General features: G+C 31.0%; 1 protein-coding gene across 1 annotated transcript; it reads left to right on the forward strand.

The window, feature by feature from the left end:
• Positions 1–67: 67 nt before the first annotated feature.
• Positions 68–17,803, forward strand: LOC148623607 (uncharacterized). Its single transcript, XM_088565539.1, has 10 exons — positions 68–362; positions 2,864–2,984; positions 3,238–3,405; positions 5,773–6,005; positions 7,171–7,242; positions 7,952–8,104; positions 9,528–9,638; positions 12,270–12,390; positions 13,930–13,977; positions 16,856–17,803. Exons 1-10 carry the CDS (start codon positions 195–197, stop codon positions 17,572–17,574), a joined length of 1,914 nt encoding a protein of 637 aa, XP_088421665.1. The 5' UTR covers positions 68–194; the 3' UTR covers positions 17,575–17,803.
• The last annotated feature ends 2,432 nt before the right edge of the window (positions 17,804–20,235 follow it).

Raw genomic sequence — 20,235 nt, forward strand, 5'->3', positions numbered from 1 at the left:
ATTCTTGAATTCCATTCAGTAAAACTAAATTTATAGCCAAAAATGTATCGAAAAATGCCCGTCCTGTTTTTAGACCAACCCCCATTAGCTGCAGGTCGGAAGAACGGTCAATAAATAGGTCATCAAGATATTTGCCATCACGAAGTCTTAGATCATGATCTGTAATAAATATCGGAATCAGTGAAATTTCTCAAATGACCAACCTAGCTAAACCGCTGTCTTGTTTGCGTTCTGTAGCTTGCTTGTTAAAGTTAAGTTTGAAAAGAACTATTCTGCCACGATGCCATTGGGCCAACAATTGTGCTACCCTGGCCCCAGCAGTGCATGTTGAAACTGAAGATGACCATCAGCTACATGTGGATGTAAGTGACCAATATATTTGAGTAGGCATATTCATTTATTACCCTCATAAATTAGTTTAATCCGAGCAGCTCCAGCTTTTAAGTTTCATAACTTGTACATTTCCGGAACAATATCAGTTTTCAATTGAAGGCAGGAAATCTTTCTCTGCTGTTCAATTCTGATGACTGTTCAAGAACCTCATATGCCTCTACACCTTTAATGCACAACTGTTGACCATCTAAATTTATTTAAGAGAAGCTATGCTTCGACAAAGGTAATACAATCAAAGTTTTATTTTGAGGCAGATTACTCAGTAGTGCTAGAGGTTTCTGGCAAACTTTTTTTTCTGACTTGGGGGTATGGAGGAATGGAATTCCAACCTCTTACATTAAAGGAGTAGAGGCATATGAGGTTATTGAACAGTCATTGGAACTGAACAGCAGAGAAAGATTTCCTGAACTTCTTAAACTGTATTAATTTCTTTTAATTAGAGAAAGAAATAGAAAAAAACCCTATGAATATTAGAAGATTAGTTTATTTTTACTTAGAAATGATCTTTAATCTAACATTTTCATTTGTTAGGCTAAAGAAAATGTTAAGGACTGGACACTTTTTGTTAATTTTAGGTCATGACTTTTTGTTGCTGGTATACTAGGTAATGTTTAGAGAAATTAAGATACATGAGATAATTGTGAAGCTGCTTTGTGGTGCTTTCAATCATCATGTCATTCATGTTTTACGTATTCCTAGTGAGACATGAAATCCCTTTGAGAGTGTTAGTCATCATTTGTTCTGGGGTCCTAGTTTTGGTCAGATTCTTACAGTTAATCATATAGTGTAGTCCTAGGTTGTCTTGTAAATATTTTAACATATAGATTATCACATTTCTTCAGTGGAGAGGATTTACATGTAAATGCTGCCATTTGACAAATGTTATTGTCTGCCTGAAGTTTTCATTTATGTCATTAAATGTTTCAGACCATTTTTAAAACAAATGGTTACCCAATTAATTGTTGTAAAATACAATAAGCCCAAGACACATCAATATCCAACATTTTTTTATTCAGTTTAAACTAATTTTTCTTGAAAAGTTTAATTTTAAATGCTGCCCTATTGAATGTGTCAATGTGGCAAGTAACCTTACAGTTTGGCAAGACATGATTGTTTAAAGTGCTACATGGCAGTGGTGCTTCTTGAAAAACAAGTTGATGAAAATGAATATTTTGATATAGAAGCATTTTCTGGCCAAAACATCATATGTGATGCAAGTACAGCCTGATTTTTATTGCCCAATGATAAAACTACCATTCAGTAAAAAGCTCTTATGTTAGTTATTATTGAAACTTTCTAATGTTAAATATATAATCTAAACCAATAAACCAATTTTATGACTTGAAGTAAATTTTATTGGATAAGAAGTGGGTTGCTAAAACAAACAGTAAATAGTGTTTTCATCAATACTATTGATTATTGAACATTCACAGTTGATATAAAAGTAATGATTTGCAAATTACTATTTTACTAATGACCTCTCCTTTATCTGACAAATGTTGTATCATTGGGCTTCTGGACCATTTTGCACTAGTCAAGAGTATTTAGAATTCCTGTATTGAAAGATTTTATATATGTGAAGATATAGCCCCTAGACTTCTCTTGCATCATGGTCAATTCCTGCATAATAGATGAGTAATGTTAAATAGGGGGGAGTAGATCTTACTTGTTTTTTGTTTGTTTTTTTTTCCTTTTTTTTGGTATCAATATCTGTATGTAGCAAAGTTGGTGAGAATATTATATTTTTTGTTTGTCCTTCTGTCAGTCATCTTTTTATCATGGCAACTCAAACTAGAGAACAGATTTCACAAATTTGGTGTGTAGTAAGAACACATTATGTAGTTGTGCATATAATCAGGAAATTATGTCCCTTTGGACTTGGTTTCCTGAAATGCATTACTGAGACATTTTTTTCAGTCTAACTCCCTCCATCATGCAGTAAATGGTGGCCATATTGATTTTATTTATATCATATCACCTTTAACCTTGAACTTACCTCTCATTCAATGTGCAATATGTGAGCATGCTTATTTTTACCATAGTTGGTGCTTTGTGGCTAAATGGTAAGGTTTCAATGACACATTATTTAAAATATTTTGTTTTATTTATACATTGGCAACATGTAGTGAACTATTTAATTATAGATGGTATAAGTTCCCATTTTGTATCCATGGCCACTCCTTAAAGGCTGAATGATTTTTTTTATGAAATTTGAAGGGATCATTAGGGATCTCCATTGTGCACCTGCTATTTGATTTTTTCTTCAAATAAATTTTTTTTTGACATGTCACGCTTTTTTTCATTTTTGGGTATTTTTGACATTTTTAGGGCATTAGAGAAACAGAATTTACACTCAAAGCTTGTTGATTATGAATTTCTCACATCTCGTGAAATTCCATAATCAACTCGTTTTCGTTGTAGATTCTATATAATTAATCACTTACTACCTTTTTATTATCTTATTTTTTAGGCTAAAAAGAAATCTGACAATTCATTAAAGGAGCCTGCTGTTTCCAAGAGTCTACAAGATACATTTGGTCGCCATCACTCATACCTTAGAATTTCCCTCACAGAACGTTGTAATCTCAGATGTATGTTAAAGTAATAGGCCAGCTTGGCATCCAAAAGCAAATAATTTTGGCCTCTATGGGGCAAATGGGGACACAGAAATTTTTGGTGTCTCCAAAACTCTCTATCAATCAGTCTGTGTGTAAATGCTTTGAATCCCAATTGAAACTACTCTGCCTTACTAGTTTCATGTAGAAAAACTTTAATACTAGGTTTAGGAACTCGTCTAGGTTATTTTTCTAATCTGATTTTGCACTTTTTAAAATTCATTTTTAGGTCAATACTGCATGCCATCAGAGGGTGTAAATTTGACCCCAAAGTTGGATTTACTTTCAACAAAGGAGATAATACAGTTGTCAGAACTATTTGTAAAAGAAGGAATAAAGAAGATCAGATTAACCGGTGGTGAACCTCTTGTTCGTTCAGATATTACTGAAATAATTGGTGAGATGTACAAGGATTATTTACATTTATTGCCAATGGTTGTTATGGAAGATATTTTCTGAAAAGGCGCCAGGTTTTTGGAACCAAAGTTGGTGTTCATTTACAACTTAATCACAGATTATAAATGCCAGCAACAAAGTTACTGGTACAACAAAATCACACATCATTGTTTTCCTACAATTCACAAATTATTTATACACCTACAACAATGTAACAGTCAAATAGCAAAGAAAACATGCAGCAAAGTCACACTCATAGCATTCTTAACAGGCAAAAAGGCCAACACTCATAGCATTGTAAACATGCAGCGAATTCACACTCATAGCATTGTAAATATGCAGCAAAGTCACTCATACCATTGTAAACATGCAACAGTAATACCATTGTAAACATGCAACAGCTACACTCAAAGCGTTGTAAACATGCAGCAAAGTCACACTCATACCATTGTAAACATGCAACAGCTACACTCAAAGCATTGTAAATATGCAGCAGTCACACTGATACCATTGTTAACATGCAGCAGTCACACTGATACCATTGTTAACATGCAGCAGTCACACTCATACCATTGTAAACATGCAGCAAAGTCACACTTGTACAACGGTAAACATGCAGCAAAGTCACACTCGGCATTAAAAACATGCAGAAAAGTCGCACTCATAACATAGTAAACTTACTTAAGCTAAGTCACACTCATAGCATTGTAAACATTCAGCAAAGTCACTCTTTTAACATAGTAAACATACATTTAAGTCACATTTCATTTTTAACATGCAGCTAATTCACACTCGTAGCATTGTAAACATGCAACATAGTCATACTCGTAGCATTGTTAATATGCAGCATGGTCACACTCAAAGCATTGTAAATAGCAGCAAAGTCACACTCATAGTATTGAAAACATGCAGCAAATTCACATTCATTGCATTGTTAACATGCAGCAAAGTCGCACTATGCAGTTTTCACACTAATGACATTATAGCCATGCAACAGTCACACTCATAGCATTGTAATCATAGTCACATAGTAAACATAAACGTAGCATAGTTATAATGCAGTGTATTAACACTCATAGCATTGAAAACATGCTGCAAAGTCACATTCATATCATTGTAAACATGCCACTGTCACACTCATAGCATTGGTAACTTGCAGCACCATACAATGAAGTCACATTTCATTGTTCACAATAAAGTATCATTTCATTGTACATGAACAATAGAGTCACATTTTATTGTACAAAGTAAAATCCCATTTCATTGTACATGTACAATAGAGTCACATTTTATTGTACAAAGTAAAATCCCATTTCATTGTACACCTACAATAAAGTCGCATTTCAATGTACACATACAATAAAGTCACATTTCAATATGTACACATACAATAAAGTCACATTTCAATATGTACACATACAATAAAGTCACATTTTATTGTACACTTATGAAGTCACATTTTATTGTACACTTATACAGTCACATTCCTATGTACACATACAATAAAGTTGTATTTCATTGTACACATTCTGTAAACATACTAATTTTCGCTATTTTGGCAGTTGACAGAAAACCATGAAAATAGTATGTGCAAAATTTATTTTTAACACTATCTTACGCTAATAATATGTTTGAAACTGCTGAAATTGATACCCACAAATATGTTCACTTGATAGGATCCGCAAAAATCAGCAACGACATGTTCACAGCACATTAAAGTCATGTTTTGTTGTACACATACATTAAAGTCACATTTCATTGTACACATACATTAAAATCACATTTCACTGTACACATCCATTAAAGTCACATTTCATTGTACACATCCATTGAAGTCACATTTCATTGTACACATACATTAATGTCACATTTCATTGTACACACACATTAAAATCGCATTTCATTGTACACATACATTAAAACCACATTTCATTGTACACATCCATTAAAGTTTCATTTCATTGTACCACACATTAAAATCACATTTCATTGTACATGTCAACTGAGGTCACATGATTTGCTTGTATAACAGTATTATTGGAAAGCACTCACAATAAGCATTTGGTTTTCTTACATGTAATATGTATTTCTAGCCACAAATAAAGGACAAACTATAACCTGTTTCCTAGGAAAAAACACAAGAAAATTTGTTGTCTCCTATTTAATCCTAATATTCATTCTGTACAATTTTATTAAGCTATCCCCAAGTGTTCAGGATTTGAAATACTATAGTATTCAGCAGAGCATTGTAAATGTAAACAAAGGATTTTTTGCATGTTTGTTTTGTATAACTACTGTAAGAACTGTGTAAATGTAAATTGAAGTCTTTTATCTGTTTTAAAGGAAATTGAACTTGTTGTTTTGATAGGTGCTTTAAATGAGCTGCGTCCGTATGGATTAGAAAATATTGCAATTACAACAAATGGAATAACACTGTCAAAGAAATTAGCTCTGTTGAAGAAGAATGGGTTAGATAGTATTAACATTAGCCTTGATACACTGATCCCTGCTAAGTTTGAATTTATCACAAGACGAAAGGGATGGGAGAGAGTTTTAACTGGAATAGATTCTGCTCTGAACCTTGGATATTCTCCAGTTAAGGTAATGGTATATCTATTTTAAAACACGAAGAAGAATTAAAGTATGACCTGTATGTTGCAGGATTAAAGACAACCCTTTTGTCAAAATGTTTCATGTTCTTTTTTACTGATAACAAATCTATGTATGGCAAGCCAAAATGGACAAAAATCAATATTTTGTAATATTAGAAAATGAATTTACAAAATCATTTTTTTTAATATTAGGAAAGATTTTTTATTATTAGAAATTCATTTTGTAATATTACAAATTGAATTTGTAATATTAGAAAATCACTTTGTAATATTGCAAAATGAGTCACATTGTTTAATATTACAAAATGATTTTCTAATATTAAAAAATTGTAATTGAATACATCAAATCCATTTTGTAATATTAGAAAATCAATTTCTAATATTAAAAAAATCATTTTTTAATCATAGAAATTTAATTGAGTTTTCAATATTTAAAAGGATTTTTTTAATATTAAAAAAGTGTTTTGTGATATAAGAAATCTAATTTGTAATATTAGAAAATGAATTTGTAATATTAAAAAATCAGTATTTAATATTAGAAAATACTCATTTTTGTCCACTTTGGCTTGCCATATCTATGGTTCGAATGCACTAAAGATATGTATATCAGATAAATTCTATGTGAAAATTAACTGGGTTATGAACTTACATTGATATCTTGATCTAATACATTTCTCGTGGTATTGAAGTTCATTGACAACTGTTTTACATTTCAGGTTATTATTTCCACAATTGATTGCCTCAATTTTCACCATATATGCAGGAATAATTTTTCAAAATTATGATTGCAATTTTCTCAGATTTATTCCACATTATATTGGAGATATAATTGCATTGTATCTAAATATCTGTTATCCTTAGTTTTGATTATATGGTCTCAAATAACCCTAAATGGTTTTACGACTTTGCTGACACAGTGCTATTTAACTTAATTTGTGATGACTGATCTTCAAATACAACAAAGTTGTCGCCTAAGTATATTCTGACAGGACTGTGATGACCATGCTTTAGTACAGTTTATCTAGTGATATCAATATCTCAGAACACTTTTTATAGTGTGTGATATGTATGTTATGTTCAACAGATATGAATAAATGCACTATAAGCAAACTGTAAAAAAATCATATTGAATTGTTAATTTTTGGTTATTTCAGGTAAACTGTGTGGTGATGAGAGGAACAAATGAAGAAGAAATCTGTGATTTTGTATCTCTGACAGAACATAAGGTTGGTATCCTCAGTAGGTACATAGTGGATCTTTACTTACCTCTTTTTAGCTTCTTTGAACTTTCAGTCCTATTTTTTTTGCACATTGAGTTTGTCCCCTTGGGTCACAAGAAAGATAACAAATTTTAGTTATACACATTGGTACTCCACTTAGGAATTTATGCATTTTCTATTATTATTATGAAATCCTGGCTTCCTTTTTCGAATTTTAAAGGATTACCAGTATCTGCAGATACTGATAACATTGTTATTGCCAAGTTTTCATTTCAATTAAAATTCAATCTTTTCGTAAAAAAAAATTCATAAAATTGAAAAGTCTCATTCGTGAGATTTCATTGTGATTGACTGATCTCTTCCATGCTGTAAATGTCACCACTACATATCTGCTACTGTCAGTATCTTTTGACTTCAAATTTCTCCTCTGATTCTGAAATGGGACTTCAGATTTGGTCAAATGTTTCCTTAGGCTGCTTGAATTACATATTTTGTCAATTATGTCAAACAAGCAAAAGTTGTAAAAAGCTAAATGACATTCAGTGACCTTGAAAGGACAAATATCTGATTTAGTTGAAGAAAATGTAATCATTTGGGCCAAGAAAACTTATAATTTTACTTGCTCTGCATACAACTGTAGTTATTGAATTTTTAATCATTTGTGGTGATGTAATGTTCATTCTCTCCAATTATTCATTCTTTAATTATTTTGCAGAATATTGATGTCAGATTCATTGAGTACATGCCTTTTGATGGAAACAAGTGGAATTTCAAAAAGATGGTGTCTTATCTAGAAATGCTTGATACAGTTCGTGGAAAATGGCCAGGTTTATACAGGATTAGTGACCAACCTAATGATACATCAAAGGTATAGCTTCTTAGACTTTATGTGTAGATGTATTTAGACAAATTAGAAAAAAAGGTAATGTCCATATCCTCTAGGGAGATAAGGTACACCTTCTAGACCTGTACTTTGTTATTCTCCTCAGATTGTTTATAGTTATCAGGATGTTTGTTTGTCCATCACCATTTTGTGTCCTCCTATACCCCTTCATAGATATTCTTTAAGGATATCATTATTAGCTATTATTTAGAAAGCAGTGAATTATAGAATGTTACTAGTTAAAATTTGATAATTCACAGGTGAAATAAATTCTTTAATTTCATGCTCTTACTTTCTTCTGCCAAATCATGGCAACACATCTCTTGTGTGAGTTGGAAATTATTTACAGTTTCCTCAACTTTATTTGGATAGATGTTAAGTATTTAAGTCCTAATGATGAGTTTCACATTAAGTTAAGTAATTGCCAACTAATTTTCTTAAAATGGGCATTTGAATTGTTGAATTCTCACCAGTATGGGAAATTGAATTGTATTGACCCTCCAACACTAAGTATGTTGTTGCATTTTTATATCATTTTTGTGTATATATTGTAGGTTATAATGGGTCCATTTAACATGGTTCACTAACTCATATATGTCACTGTGTACTACCTATGTGTACATCAAATATATTTAAGGATCTTTTGATAGAACAGATCAATCATATTGTGTCGCCAAAATGTACAGTTTGTAGTTTGTAGTTTTACACACCACTAATGGGCGGACTTACGGACAGATAGACTGATCACTTTTTGGCATCTGCCACATTTTTCATAGTTAGGCCCAAATGAATACCCATCTTTGTATTAGTAATATTTTTTTGCATCATTTATTTTAAGTAAAGATTTAAATAAGTTTTATGTTAATATTGAAATGTTACGATGTGTTTTTGGTGAGTTATGCTCATAGTTACGCTAGTTTATTTTGCATGTGAAACTTTTTACAGAAGATAACAATATAAGGAGTTTATCAATTTTTTTCTCACAGTGCAATTTTATCATTATTAGATTGCCCTTTTGGTGATCAAAAATCAATTTGCTTGATGTAATACTTCTAGAATCCTGAGACTATAGTTCTATCTGATACCTTTAAAATCTTGAAGCTAAAGTTCTATCTGATATCTCCTGAAGCATAAGTTCATCTTATACCGTCAGCTCCTTAAGCTAAAGTTTTGTCTGATACCTCTCAGCTCCTGAAGGATACCTTTAAAATCCTGAAGTTTAAGTTGAAATCTGAGATTGTATCTGGTATTTTTAAGATCCAGAATTAAGGTTTGTCATATAGTTATTCTGACTACTGAATTGAAAATTTTCCAACATAATGGTTTTTTTTTATAATATTACATAATATTTGAATAAGAGAAGAGTAGATTTATTTCAGGCTTATAAGGTTATGCTGGTCTATTTCAGGCTTATAAGGTTCCAGGGTTTAAGGGACAGATTGGTTTCATTACATCTATGAGTGAGCACTTCTGTGGATCATGTAACAGATTAAGGATAACTGCTGATGGAAACTTAAAAGTAACTTTTATTTGTAGTATGCATCATGCCTTGAACCCTTTCATTTGACTGATTTCATTCATGTCAGTCCTACTAAATTACATTGTAGACTATAAAATTATTGGCTTTGATAACTTAAAAGGTCAAGTAAACTTAAATGGTAGATTCTCATCCAACCTTCACAAGCAATATGGGGCGATGGGAGGATTTTTTTTATTATTCCTTATCAGATATTTGCTAGCCTAGTTTTAGCTATTTGAAGAATAGATATGTTTGAAATCCATAGCCACATCAGTTTCAGAGAAGAAACATCAATTTAATCACCAAGAAATGAAAGATTTTGTGTTATAGTACCTCAATACTAGAAACTTAAGTGAAAAAAATCCTGATTTTGAAATTCCCACCCCAAATTTTTTATACCCCCTCCTGTTTGTTTGGAGGGTATATAGGTTTCACCCTGTCAGTCTGTCCATCCACAACTATTTTCTAAGCAGCTTGCAGTATTGTTATGAAACTTTATTGTTTGTGGGATGTAATACAACCACATAGAGATGTGCATACTATCAGGATTTTATGTTTTGACAAAAATTGTATGAATAACAGCTGTTGGACTTTGATGGTTGTCTGCAACTCCTTCTTAACGACTTACAGGATTGTAATGAAACTCAATGGAGTGTTAGATTACCATACAGATATGTGCATATTGTCAGGAATTGATGTTTAAAGTAAATTTGCAGTCATATTCTATGATTGTGTTGTCAATAACAAAACAATAGTACTGGTTTCTGTTTGGAGTTGTGTGTTTTAGAATGGCAGTAAAATTATGTGTCAAAAGTGGTTAGTCTGTCCCCATATATACTGTGTTCAATATGTATCATATGTCCACGTTGGTCTCCAAATGTATAGGGTTCAACAGGCTGCAGGGGATATTAGTCCCATTAGGAGCAATGTCTAGTTTATTTTTGTCAATTTATTAGGGGCTGGAGGGGATGAAAATCTTATTATTTTTTTTGGCCTATGGTGAGAACTTTTAATTTTACCAGTTATATTTAATAACTTAGGAGCTCCACACTGTTTCTGTATTACAATGTAAGAATATAAGTATGTTTTTTGTATTCATTTTGATTGCATTTACTCAACATAGCCTACAACTAACCACATAAGGTTTTCAACATGAAAGGTCTTCATTGTAAACATTATATATACCATAAGCATGATTGTCATCAAATACTGTAATTATACCTATTTTTGCAATTGTTGGTTTTCAGATACCACACATATTTTAAGTTCATGTTTATTAGTGGAGTTACTTATTATTAAGTATAATAACTGATAGCAAAATTCATGAAAATAAAACTCCTTGAAAATGATACTGGTTAAATGTGAATGTAGTTTTTCAAGACTGAAGATAATTCTGTGAAGCACAGTATTGATCAAAACATTTTTTTTATCACCAACAAAGCATATACTCAGTAGGTGTATACTGCTTTGTCATTCATTTCCTCACATTTTATTTTCTTAAGGCTTGTACTTGTAGATATTAAATTAATTTTTGTTTGTTAGTGTTCGACAGTTTTGTTCAGCTATACTGATATTTTGGGTGTGAAATTACCATTTAGTATGGCAAGCCAAAGTGGACAAAAATGAATGTTTTCTAAAATTAAAAAATGATTTTTTAATATTAGAAACTGATTTTCTAATATTAGAAAATGGATTTGTTATGCATGTATTCAGTTACGATTGTAATATTAAAAAATGTGACTGACTTTGCAATATCACAAAGTGATGTTTTAATATTGCAAATTCATTTTCTAATATTACAAATTCAATTTGTGATGTTACTTATTGTGTGGTATTTTGTTCTATTACTAAATCAGGAATTTGTAATATTAGAAAATGATTTTTTAATATTACAAAATGAATTTATATTATTAAAAAATACTTTCTGAAATTAAAAAAATGATTTTGTAACATTAAAAAAGTATGTTTTTTAATATTACAATATAAGTGTTTTCTTATACATGTATTAAGAAATGATTTCTTGATATTACAAAGTCATTTTCAAATGTTACAAATTTTATTTCTTTTATTACAAAACCCTTTTATAATATTAAAAATTCAATTGAATTTCTAATGTTAAACATTTTTAATATTAGAAATTGATTTTCTAACATTAGAAAATGGATTTGTTGTATTCAATTAATATTTTATTAATATTAGAATATCATTTTGTAATATTAAAAAAATGTGACTGACTTTGCAATGTTGCAAAGTGGTTTTTTAATATTACAAATTCATTTTCTAATACATTGTGTATTACAAATTCAGTATGTAGTATTACTAAATCAGGAATTTGTAATATTAGGAAATGAATTTTTAATATTACATAATGAATTTCTAATATTTAAAAAATGTTTTCTAATATTAAAGATTTTTTTAACATCAATTTTTTTTCTAATATTACAAAATATTGATTTTTGTCCACTTTGACTTGCCATAATTAAGAGTATTTCTTTTTATGTGGATATTAAACTTTGTACATTGATGAAAATATGATTACAATGTACTTTGAATTGATTTTTATATTTTTTATGTGTTTTTTTTTTTTTTAAGCTGCTAAAGAGTGTTACACGAGCTATTTATTTCTATTAGGTGTGCCTATTTGGCAATTCAGAGGTTTCACTACGTGATCTGATACGAAAGACTGATGATGAAACTGAAATTTTAAAGATTGTAAGTGCAGCTGTTAAAAGAAAAAAAAAACAACATGCAGGTAATTATCTTGACCATTGATATTTGCTGTTCATTGTTCAGATACTATAGGCATAAAGGCGTAATACCACTATTTGGGGAACTGGCCACCTGCCCCCTGATATGGCTAAATTTCAAAACGTGTCTACTTTCACTTTACCATCCTTTCTTTGAAGGTACATAAGCTGTGTTGATATTTTTATGAGACTTAAGGTAAAGGATGCCCATCATAATGAAACTCCTCCTGCACCATCTGCACTAATATAAAATTGGCTAAGAGCCTTATAAATAGCTAAATTTAACATAGGCAGTAATGGGGCCATTAAATAGTGGTATTACACTTAAATCAATAATATACGGGCAAATATTAGGGCAAGTATGTTGGGGAGGTATTTCATTTCATGTATTATTATGGTTTCATATATTATTATGGGTATCCATTTTCCTTGAAAGAGGAACGACATTTTGCTAGATACTTTAATTTGTGGTTCATGGAACTACAGGTTTTATTTTTAAATGAAAGAATTTCTCTGTATTCAGGTAAAATAATTATAAAAGCTAAGCTATTTTTGCTCAAGTTGAAAAAGAAAATTTTGTAAGCATGCAGATATTTTTTTGTGGACACATTTCACAACGTTGATAATTCTGATAAAGCCTACCTTCACCTTTTCATTTCCCTGTTACTAGTTAAAGATGTGGTCAATAAAACTTCAGGTGCCATTGCTTCTTCTATAGTAAACAGAAACAGTGTAAAAGATGAGAATAGCTGAGAATACAAAACACATTATTTATGGTTTACACTGATATCATATAACTCGGGTTGACACAAGGCTAAATAAGGCTTATAAACAATTGATATTATGTTTAACAAAACATGAAGAATGACAGGATGTTGACAGCTTGATATGGTTCCTTGCTTTATGTCACTTGAACAATTTTGGTACAATATTCAGACTTAATTTTTCTGGACATAGATATAAGAACAACTTAAACATAAAAGTATATATTTTTTTATATCTTTTTTCTCCCTCAGTAATAAAATGATTGGTAAAAGCTGAGTAACCATGATGTTTGTGTATCCTTGTCTCACTCAGTAATAAAATGATCCTTGTCTCACTCAGTAATAAAATGATCCTTGTCTCACTCAGTAATAAAATGATTGGTAAAAGCTGAGTAAACATGATGTTTTTGTACCCTTGTCTCACTCAGTAATAAAATGATTGGTAAAAGCTGAGTAAACATGATGTTTTTTTGTATCCTTGTCTCACTCAGTAATAAAATGATCCTTGTCTCGCTCAGTAATAAAATGATTGGTAAAAGCTGAGTAAACATGATGTTTTTGTATCCTTGTGTCACTCAGTAATAAAATGATTGGTAAAAGCAGAGTAAACATTATGTTTTTTATATCCTTGTCTCACTCAGTAATAAAATGATTGGTACTTAGGGGTAAAAGCTGAGTAAACATGATGTTTTTTATATCTTTGTCTCACTCAGTAATAAAATAATTGGTACTTAGAGGTAAAAGCTGAGTAAACATGATGTGTTTTTTTTAATATTGTAGGAATGTATAACTTAGCTAGCATGAAGAACAGACCTATGATATTAATTGGTGGGTGAATTTTAGTAAGTAATGGAATGCACAAGATACTTGTATCTTTTTAACAAGTATTACCGCCTTGCCATACAAAGCAGTAAATAATAACACTTTGTTTAATTTCCAAAAAAAACCTGATTTCTGGAGTTCCATGATATTTAATATCAATTAATTTCGTAGTTTAAATTTTGGATATTGCAAATTTTAAGTTCTTTGGTCAATAACATTCTTGTCAAAATCTAATCCTGTACAAAAATTTTATTACACTTCAAATATAGAGTTTATTAAGCTTAAATATTGTGTCCATACTTGCCCCAACTGTTCAGGGTGCAGCCTCTGCAGTTGTATCAAGTTTTGCTCTATGAAACATTTCATTATCTATTGGAGGAATGCAAATTTGTAATAGGCTGGTTATTTTCATATTTTCAGTCATATTTATATAAGTTTTTGTAGAATACCTTTAATTCCACTGTATAGGATATTTTTTGACACACTTTTCATTTTTTTTTAAATATTTTTCATATTTATAACTAAAGAGGTATGGCCAATAAGACCACCAAAGTAATCCATAAAATCAACATTACTTCAGGTGAATAATCACATTGATTACTGCTGTATTCCCCATATTTTAATTTTGCCAAAAGAGTACTGCCAATTACGCCAATCTACCTATAAAATAACTTTAGAGGTAGTGATATCAAATATTTCACAAGAATGTGACGATAAAATAAAAGTTAAGAATATGTTTTAAAATGCCTAAAAGATGTTAATCACACTTGGCAAGATAGGTCTTGCACTGACCAATGTATGTGTGTGATTAAAAAGTGTTCACTAATTGTAAGTACAATAAATTAAGAAAAAAAATTATTGAATGGTCACTAGATCAGAAAAAATGAATGTCGACATTTAGAAAATTGAGTCAAATAAAGGAAAGCCAGTGGTTATTGTTGGTGGAAATAGATTCTTTATAATAATATTATGATAATTGCAAATTTACCTGTATTTTGGTGCAATTCAACTATGAAATTTGAAAAATAAACTTGCGTAAAAGGAGATCACACAATTTCAAATGGTCAGAGCAATTTAGTTGCTTAAAATGATTTTAAATTTCTATAGAATGTCTGAATATTATTTGAAATTGTTTTTTCCCACTCATATTGATACATATAATGAAATGAAAGTGTCTGCAAGCAAGTTATAAAAAGACATTTAATCAGTAAGTCACTTATGACATGATCTTCTGCTGAGTAAAATTTGGATTTGTAATTTTAATGCTGACATAGGTCAAACCAGTGTTTAAAAAAATCGTAGTAAATTTCAACAATACTTTATTTGGCATTTTAAGTGTGCTGTACCAGTATATTGGTTTCATCTTACACAGTTTGCTATTGAAATAACCCATTATGAGTTAACTAAAGGTAAAATAAAGTTTGGCTCATCATTTCTGGATTTATAGTATATCATGAGGCCAAAAGTAGATCTTATTGGCCCTATCTGTAGCCTGTTGGATGCGTATTTGCTTTACTTTTCACCAGTTCACTAAAATTTAGATTTTAATACAATATCCTATAAAACGTCAAATGATGTATTACCTAATACGAATGTATAGTCAACACTGGCCAATTCTGGTGTATTACCTAATACGAATGTATAGTCGACACTGGCCAATTCTGGTGTATTACCTAATACGAATGTATAGTCGACACTGGCCAATTCTGGTGTATTACCTAATACGAATGTATAGTCAACACTGGCCAATTCTGGTGCAGAAAAGCGTTATTTTCATATTAGAATAGATATAATTCATATAATGTATGATGTTGTGCTCATTTACACTTTGGCCGTTATATACATATTTTATACCTTACTAATTTTAAAACTGGGTTTCACAAAATTTTTGTCTAAAACGTGGTTTATATTTTTATATTGCAGTTACAAATTTTTTATATAATGATATCACCCTGTCATCCACATTGTCATCGTTGTTGGCACCCCTTAACTTTAGTTTATTTACAATAACTTGAGTAAAACTTATTTTTATGAAATTTTAAAACATTTTGGCTTTATCTGCCCCACCCCTTTTGGAAATAAGTGACTAAGAGGGAGGGAATTGGTGTTATTATTAGAATTGATAGAAAAAGCTTATTGTTGATCCAATTTTCATGATTGAAATGTCAGTCTGTCCGTTTTGAAATTCTGTTTTTAAATGTATGACAGGGTATGTTTAACTTTAAATGTTTTTGAGTTAGCTGGGGTATAAAATTGGACCACACCCCCAAATGGATTCCTTATGAAAATCCCTACCTGTAGTTTTCAGTCAGATTTCAGACATTTTGTACAGTTTTGTAGTTATAAGGAGTGAAAGGGCCCACACCCCAAAAAAAATCTGACTTTTTTTTTGGTCTGATTTCAAAAATATAGAATTTTGTGCTCCAAACCACTTGTTGTGTCCATAATGAACTGCAAGTACCTATGATTAAGTGTGTCAAAAACTAATATGTACACACTTGCCCCAAATGATCAGTTTTTGAAATGCTGCTGTTGTATCATGCTGCACTCAGCAAAGCTTTTTATTGGATTTGTTTTGGCTTTTGCTAGTATATGGGTGCAAAAGGGATATTGTTTCAGTGATTTTGGTACTGAAATAATTTACATTAATCAAATATGGACTAACAAGTTTTGATAAACTATTGGTAGTTTTTGCACTTTTATTTAACAAATATGCTATCTTCTTGTTAATAGGTTGCATTAATTAGGTATGGAATATTTTTTGCTGAAAGGTTGTCTTTTTCTAATTTAGAATTTTTCAAAAAGTACATGGTAGCATTATTCAATACTTTGTATGGATTGAATCATGAATTGATAGCAAACATGTGACAACTTATGATTTCAGGGAATCAGCAAATGAGCAGAAATTTGATGAACACCAAGTTGTTAACAAAATGTACTCAGGAATACTTTACCAGATATTTTCATTCTGATCAGGATCCTTCCTTTAAATATTGGGAAACTAAATTGAAAGATGATTCTTCTGAGATTGGGAAATATAATGATAAAAACAGTGATTTTATGTATAAATGTGACATCCAATCATATAAACATGTAAGTAATGAGACCAGTGATATAAACCTAACTCATGTTGATTCTCAAGGCAAAGCTAAAATGGTTGATGTAGGAACCAAACAAGATACTACCAGAGTAGCAAGAGCAACTGCAACAATTGTTCTAGGGGAAAATGCATTTTCATTGCTTAAAGAGAATAAAATAAAGAAAGGTGATGTACTGTCAGTGGCAAATATTGCTGGAATAATGGGTGCTAAAAATACTTGTCATGCAATTCCTTTATGTCATAACATTCCTTTGTCTACAGTTAGTGTTGACTTCTTATTAGATAATTCAGCCTTTAGTGTTGTGATAACCTCAGAAGTCAAGACATTTGGAAAGACTGGTGTAGAAATAGAGGCTATAATGGCTGTTAGTATTGCTGCATGTACTATATATGATATGTGTAAAGCAGTTACTAAAGCTATGGTTATTACTGATGTCAAACTGATACATAAATCTGGTGGAACAAGTGGTAATTATCATTTAGAGCAACATGAAACTGATTAATATATAATGATATATATAATATATTAGCTTCCATCTATGCAGTTGTTCTACCCGGTTGTTCTATTTATATATATATATATTTATTGTATATTTGATATTTATCTGCTGGCAGTGACAGCCTTCAAGTATAAATTCTAAGAAGACCCTCCGAGGGTAAATTTGGTCCTTATCGACCTGACTATATCATATTGTCTTTTAAGGTTGTTAAATATAGTACTATCATCTTTGATATTTGTATTGTTTTTGTAATGCCATGACTTGATGCTTCCTTTTATCTCACCTGGCCTAAAAGAGTATGTGAGCTTTTGTCATCACTTGGCATCCGTCTTCATTGTCATCCGTTGTTAATTTTTCTTTAAACATCCTCTCCTCTGAAACTACTCAGTATATTATTACCAAACTTGGTCATCATCATCCTTAGGATATCTACCGGTACTTTAAAAAATATATTGACTATATAGATCAGGTACAAAATATGGGGTTGTCACTATCTTTAGGTCACAGGGGTCAAGTCATCAACTTCTACATATATCTCAAAAACTATAAGAGATATTTAAAAGACATAGTGTGGCTTAACTTCTTCAGCTTTAAAAAGCTCTGCAAAAGTCTCCAATGGGTCAAATTGTCACGTTACTCCTTGTTAGAGGCCTTGAAAGGTGAAAAATGATGGGGTTTCTTCATACAGTTTTGCCATTATCTTCAAAAATATAACTGATTGAAAAAAACAACTTTAAATTGATGAAATGATCTTTATGATAAGGCCTACAAAGTCTCCATTGGGTCTAAATTGTTTGACAAGTCCTTGTTAGAGTTATTGCCCTTGAAATGTGAAAAATGATTTCTTTTTTAGTCAGTATCTTGATGCTGTAGGAGATAGGAAAACGTTTTCAATTATCCTTTGGTAAGGCCAACAAAACTCTCCATTTAGTCAGTTTTCAGACAATTACTTAATAGAGTTATTGACCATGAAAGGCAAAAAATTGACTAGGTGAGGTATTTGGGCTCTTGGGAACCTCTTGTTTAATAGTCGAACTACATGACTTCTTAAAGTGATATTTTGAAAAGAAAAAAAAACTTTTTTATTGTTTTATTTAGATTCATGCATCATGATGTTTTTGTTTCAAATTTTCAATTTCAAAGTTAAGGGACTCATATGCTTAAGTGCAACTGTATATTTGCTGAACTGGACATTGTTGTCAATCATTTTTTCATAATTTGTTTTGAATTACTTAAAAACCATTTGACCATGCTTGATCAATGGGTGACATCTTTAACAAACTCTCACATTGTCTGGTTCCTTTTGATAGAACAAGATGGCAGCCAGGGGCTTCACTGGCCTCTGATTAGCTTATTTTTCATAGTTTAATTCCTATGAATTACATATTCTATTGTTTTGAAACTTGATAGGGTCATTTACAGTATTATCTCTAAAAAATATCTACTTTAATTTCCTTTAAACAATCAGTAATATTCTGGTAAGTGATTCTGGCCCCAAGGCACCTCTAGTTAAATCCTTGATGAGTGTGGTCATTCTTGAATTAAGGAGGTAGACCTAGGATAAGGGACACAACTCTTAAAAATCATTGGAACGTTTGTATTCAGCATTTTACATCAATTTTATGTAAGCATCTAATTAACTTGGATTCATTTTATTCTGCTTCAAACGAAAGCTTGAGAGGCTCTTGTGATATTTAATATGATACAAATATATCACTGATTTCATGAGTTATGTCCCTTACCCTAGGTCTACCTCGTTACATTCACGAGTTTTTTTTACATTAAACATCATAATATTGTTTGATATGAGTGTACGTTTTTAAAAAATGATTGTATGCAAAAAGTACATGTTGATGATTTTAGAAATCTGGTTTGTGAACACTTAATTTTTAAAAGTAACAATACACATGCATTTTACTTTTATGTTGCTGGAGTATATGGGGCAACTATTTTGCTGTACCTGTGTATAATGTTTTGGGGAGCTGCAGCTTGTCCTGTGGTGTGAGGGCTCCTCCTCATTCACTGAAGATCCATATATGGCCTTGAGCTGACATTTTTCATTCCAGTGGAGTTGTTGCTTTTTTGACATATTCACAGTATCCATTTTCATTATATTTTTTATAGTCAGAAAATTATTTATCATGAATTTAATAACTACAATGGACTCAGTTGTAACGCACCTGTTAATTATAACAATATTCATCTTGTTTGTCCTTTTTCGTAATCAGAATAAAATAATTTGAAAAAAAAACACCTTCCTTTTTTAGCTCACCTGACCAAAGGCCATATGAGCTATTGCCATCACTTGGCGTCCTTCATCGTCGTCGTCAGTAGTCGTCGTCGTCGTTAACAATTATACAAAACTCTTCTCCTGAAACTACTTGACTAATTAGAACCAGACTTGGTATAAATGTTCCTTGGGGTATCCTGCATAGAACTGTCGTGGGGATTTTTGATTCATGGAAAAAAATTTCGAATGTTACTAAAAATAGAACATACAGGTAGTTTTTTACATATATCTCCTAAACCGTTAGGTTCAGCTAAATTCTGGCGCGGGTAAAAGTGTTCAGCATGATGATATCTATCTCTGGTCAAATTTTGGTTTTAATCCCTTAAGCCATGTTGGAGTTATTGCCCTTTTTCAATGATTTTGTTATTTTTCAT

The sequence above is a fragment of the Perna viridis genome, chromosome 2, assembly GCF_037379345.1.
Source record: "Perna viridis isolate PV_CMFRI_1.1 ecotype Kerala chromosome 2, ASM3737934v1, whole genome shotgun sequence".
Classification (NCBI taxonomy): domain Eukaryota; kingdom Metazoa; phylum Mollusca; class Bivalvia; order Mytilida; family Mytilidae; genus Perna; species Perna viridis.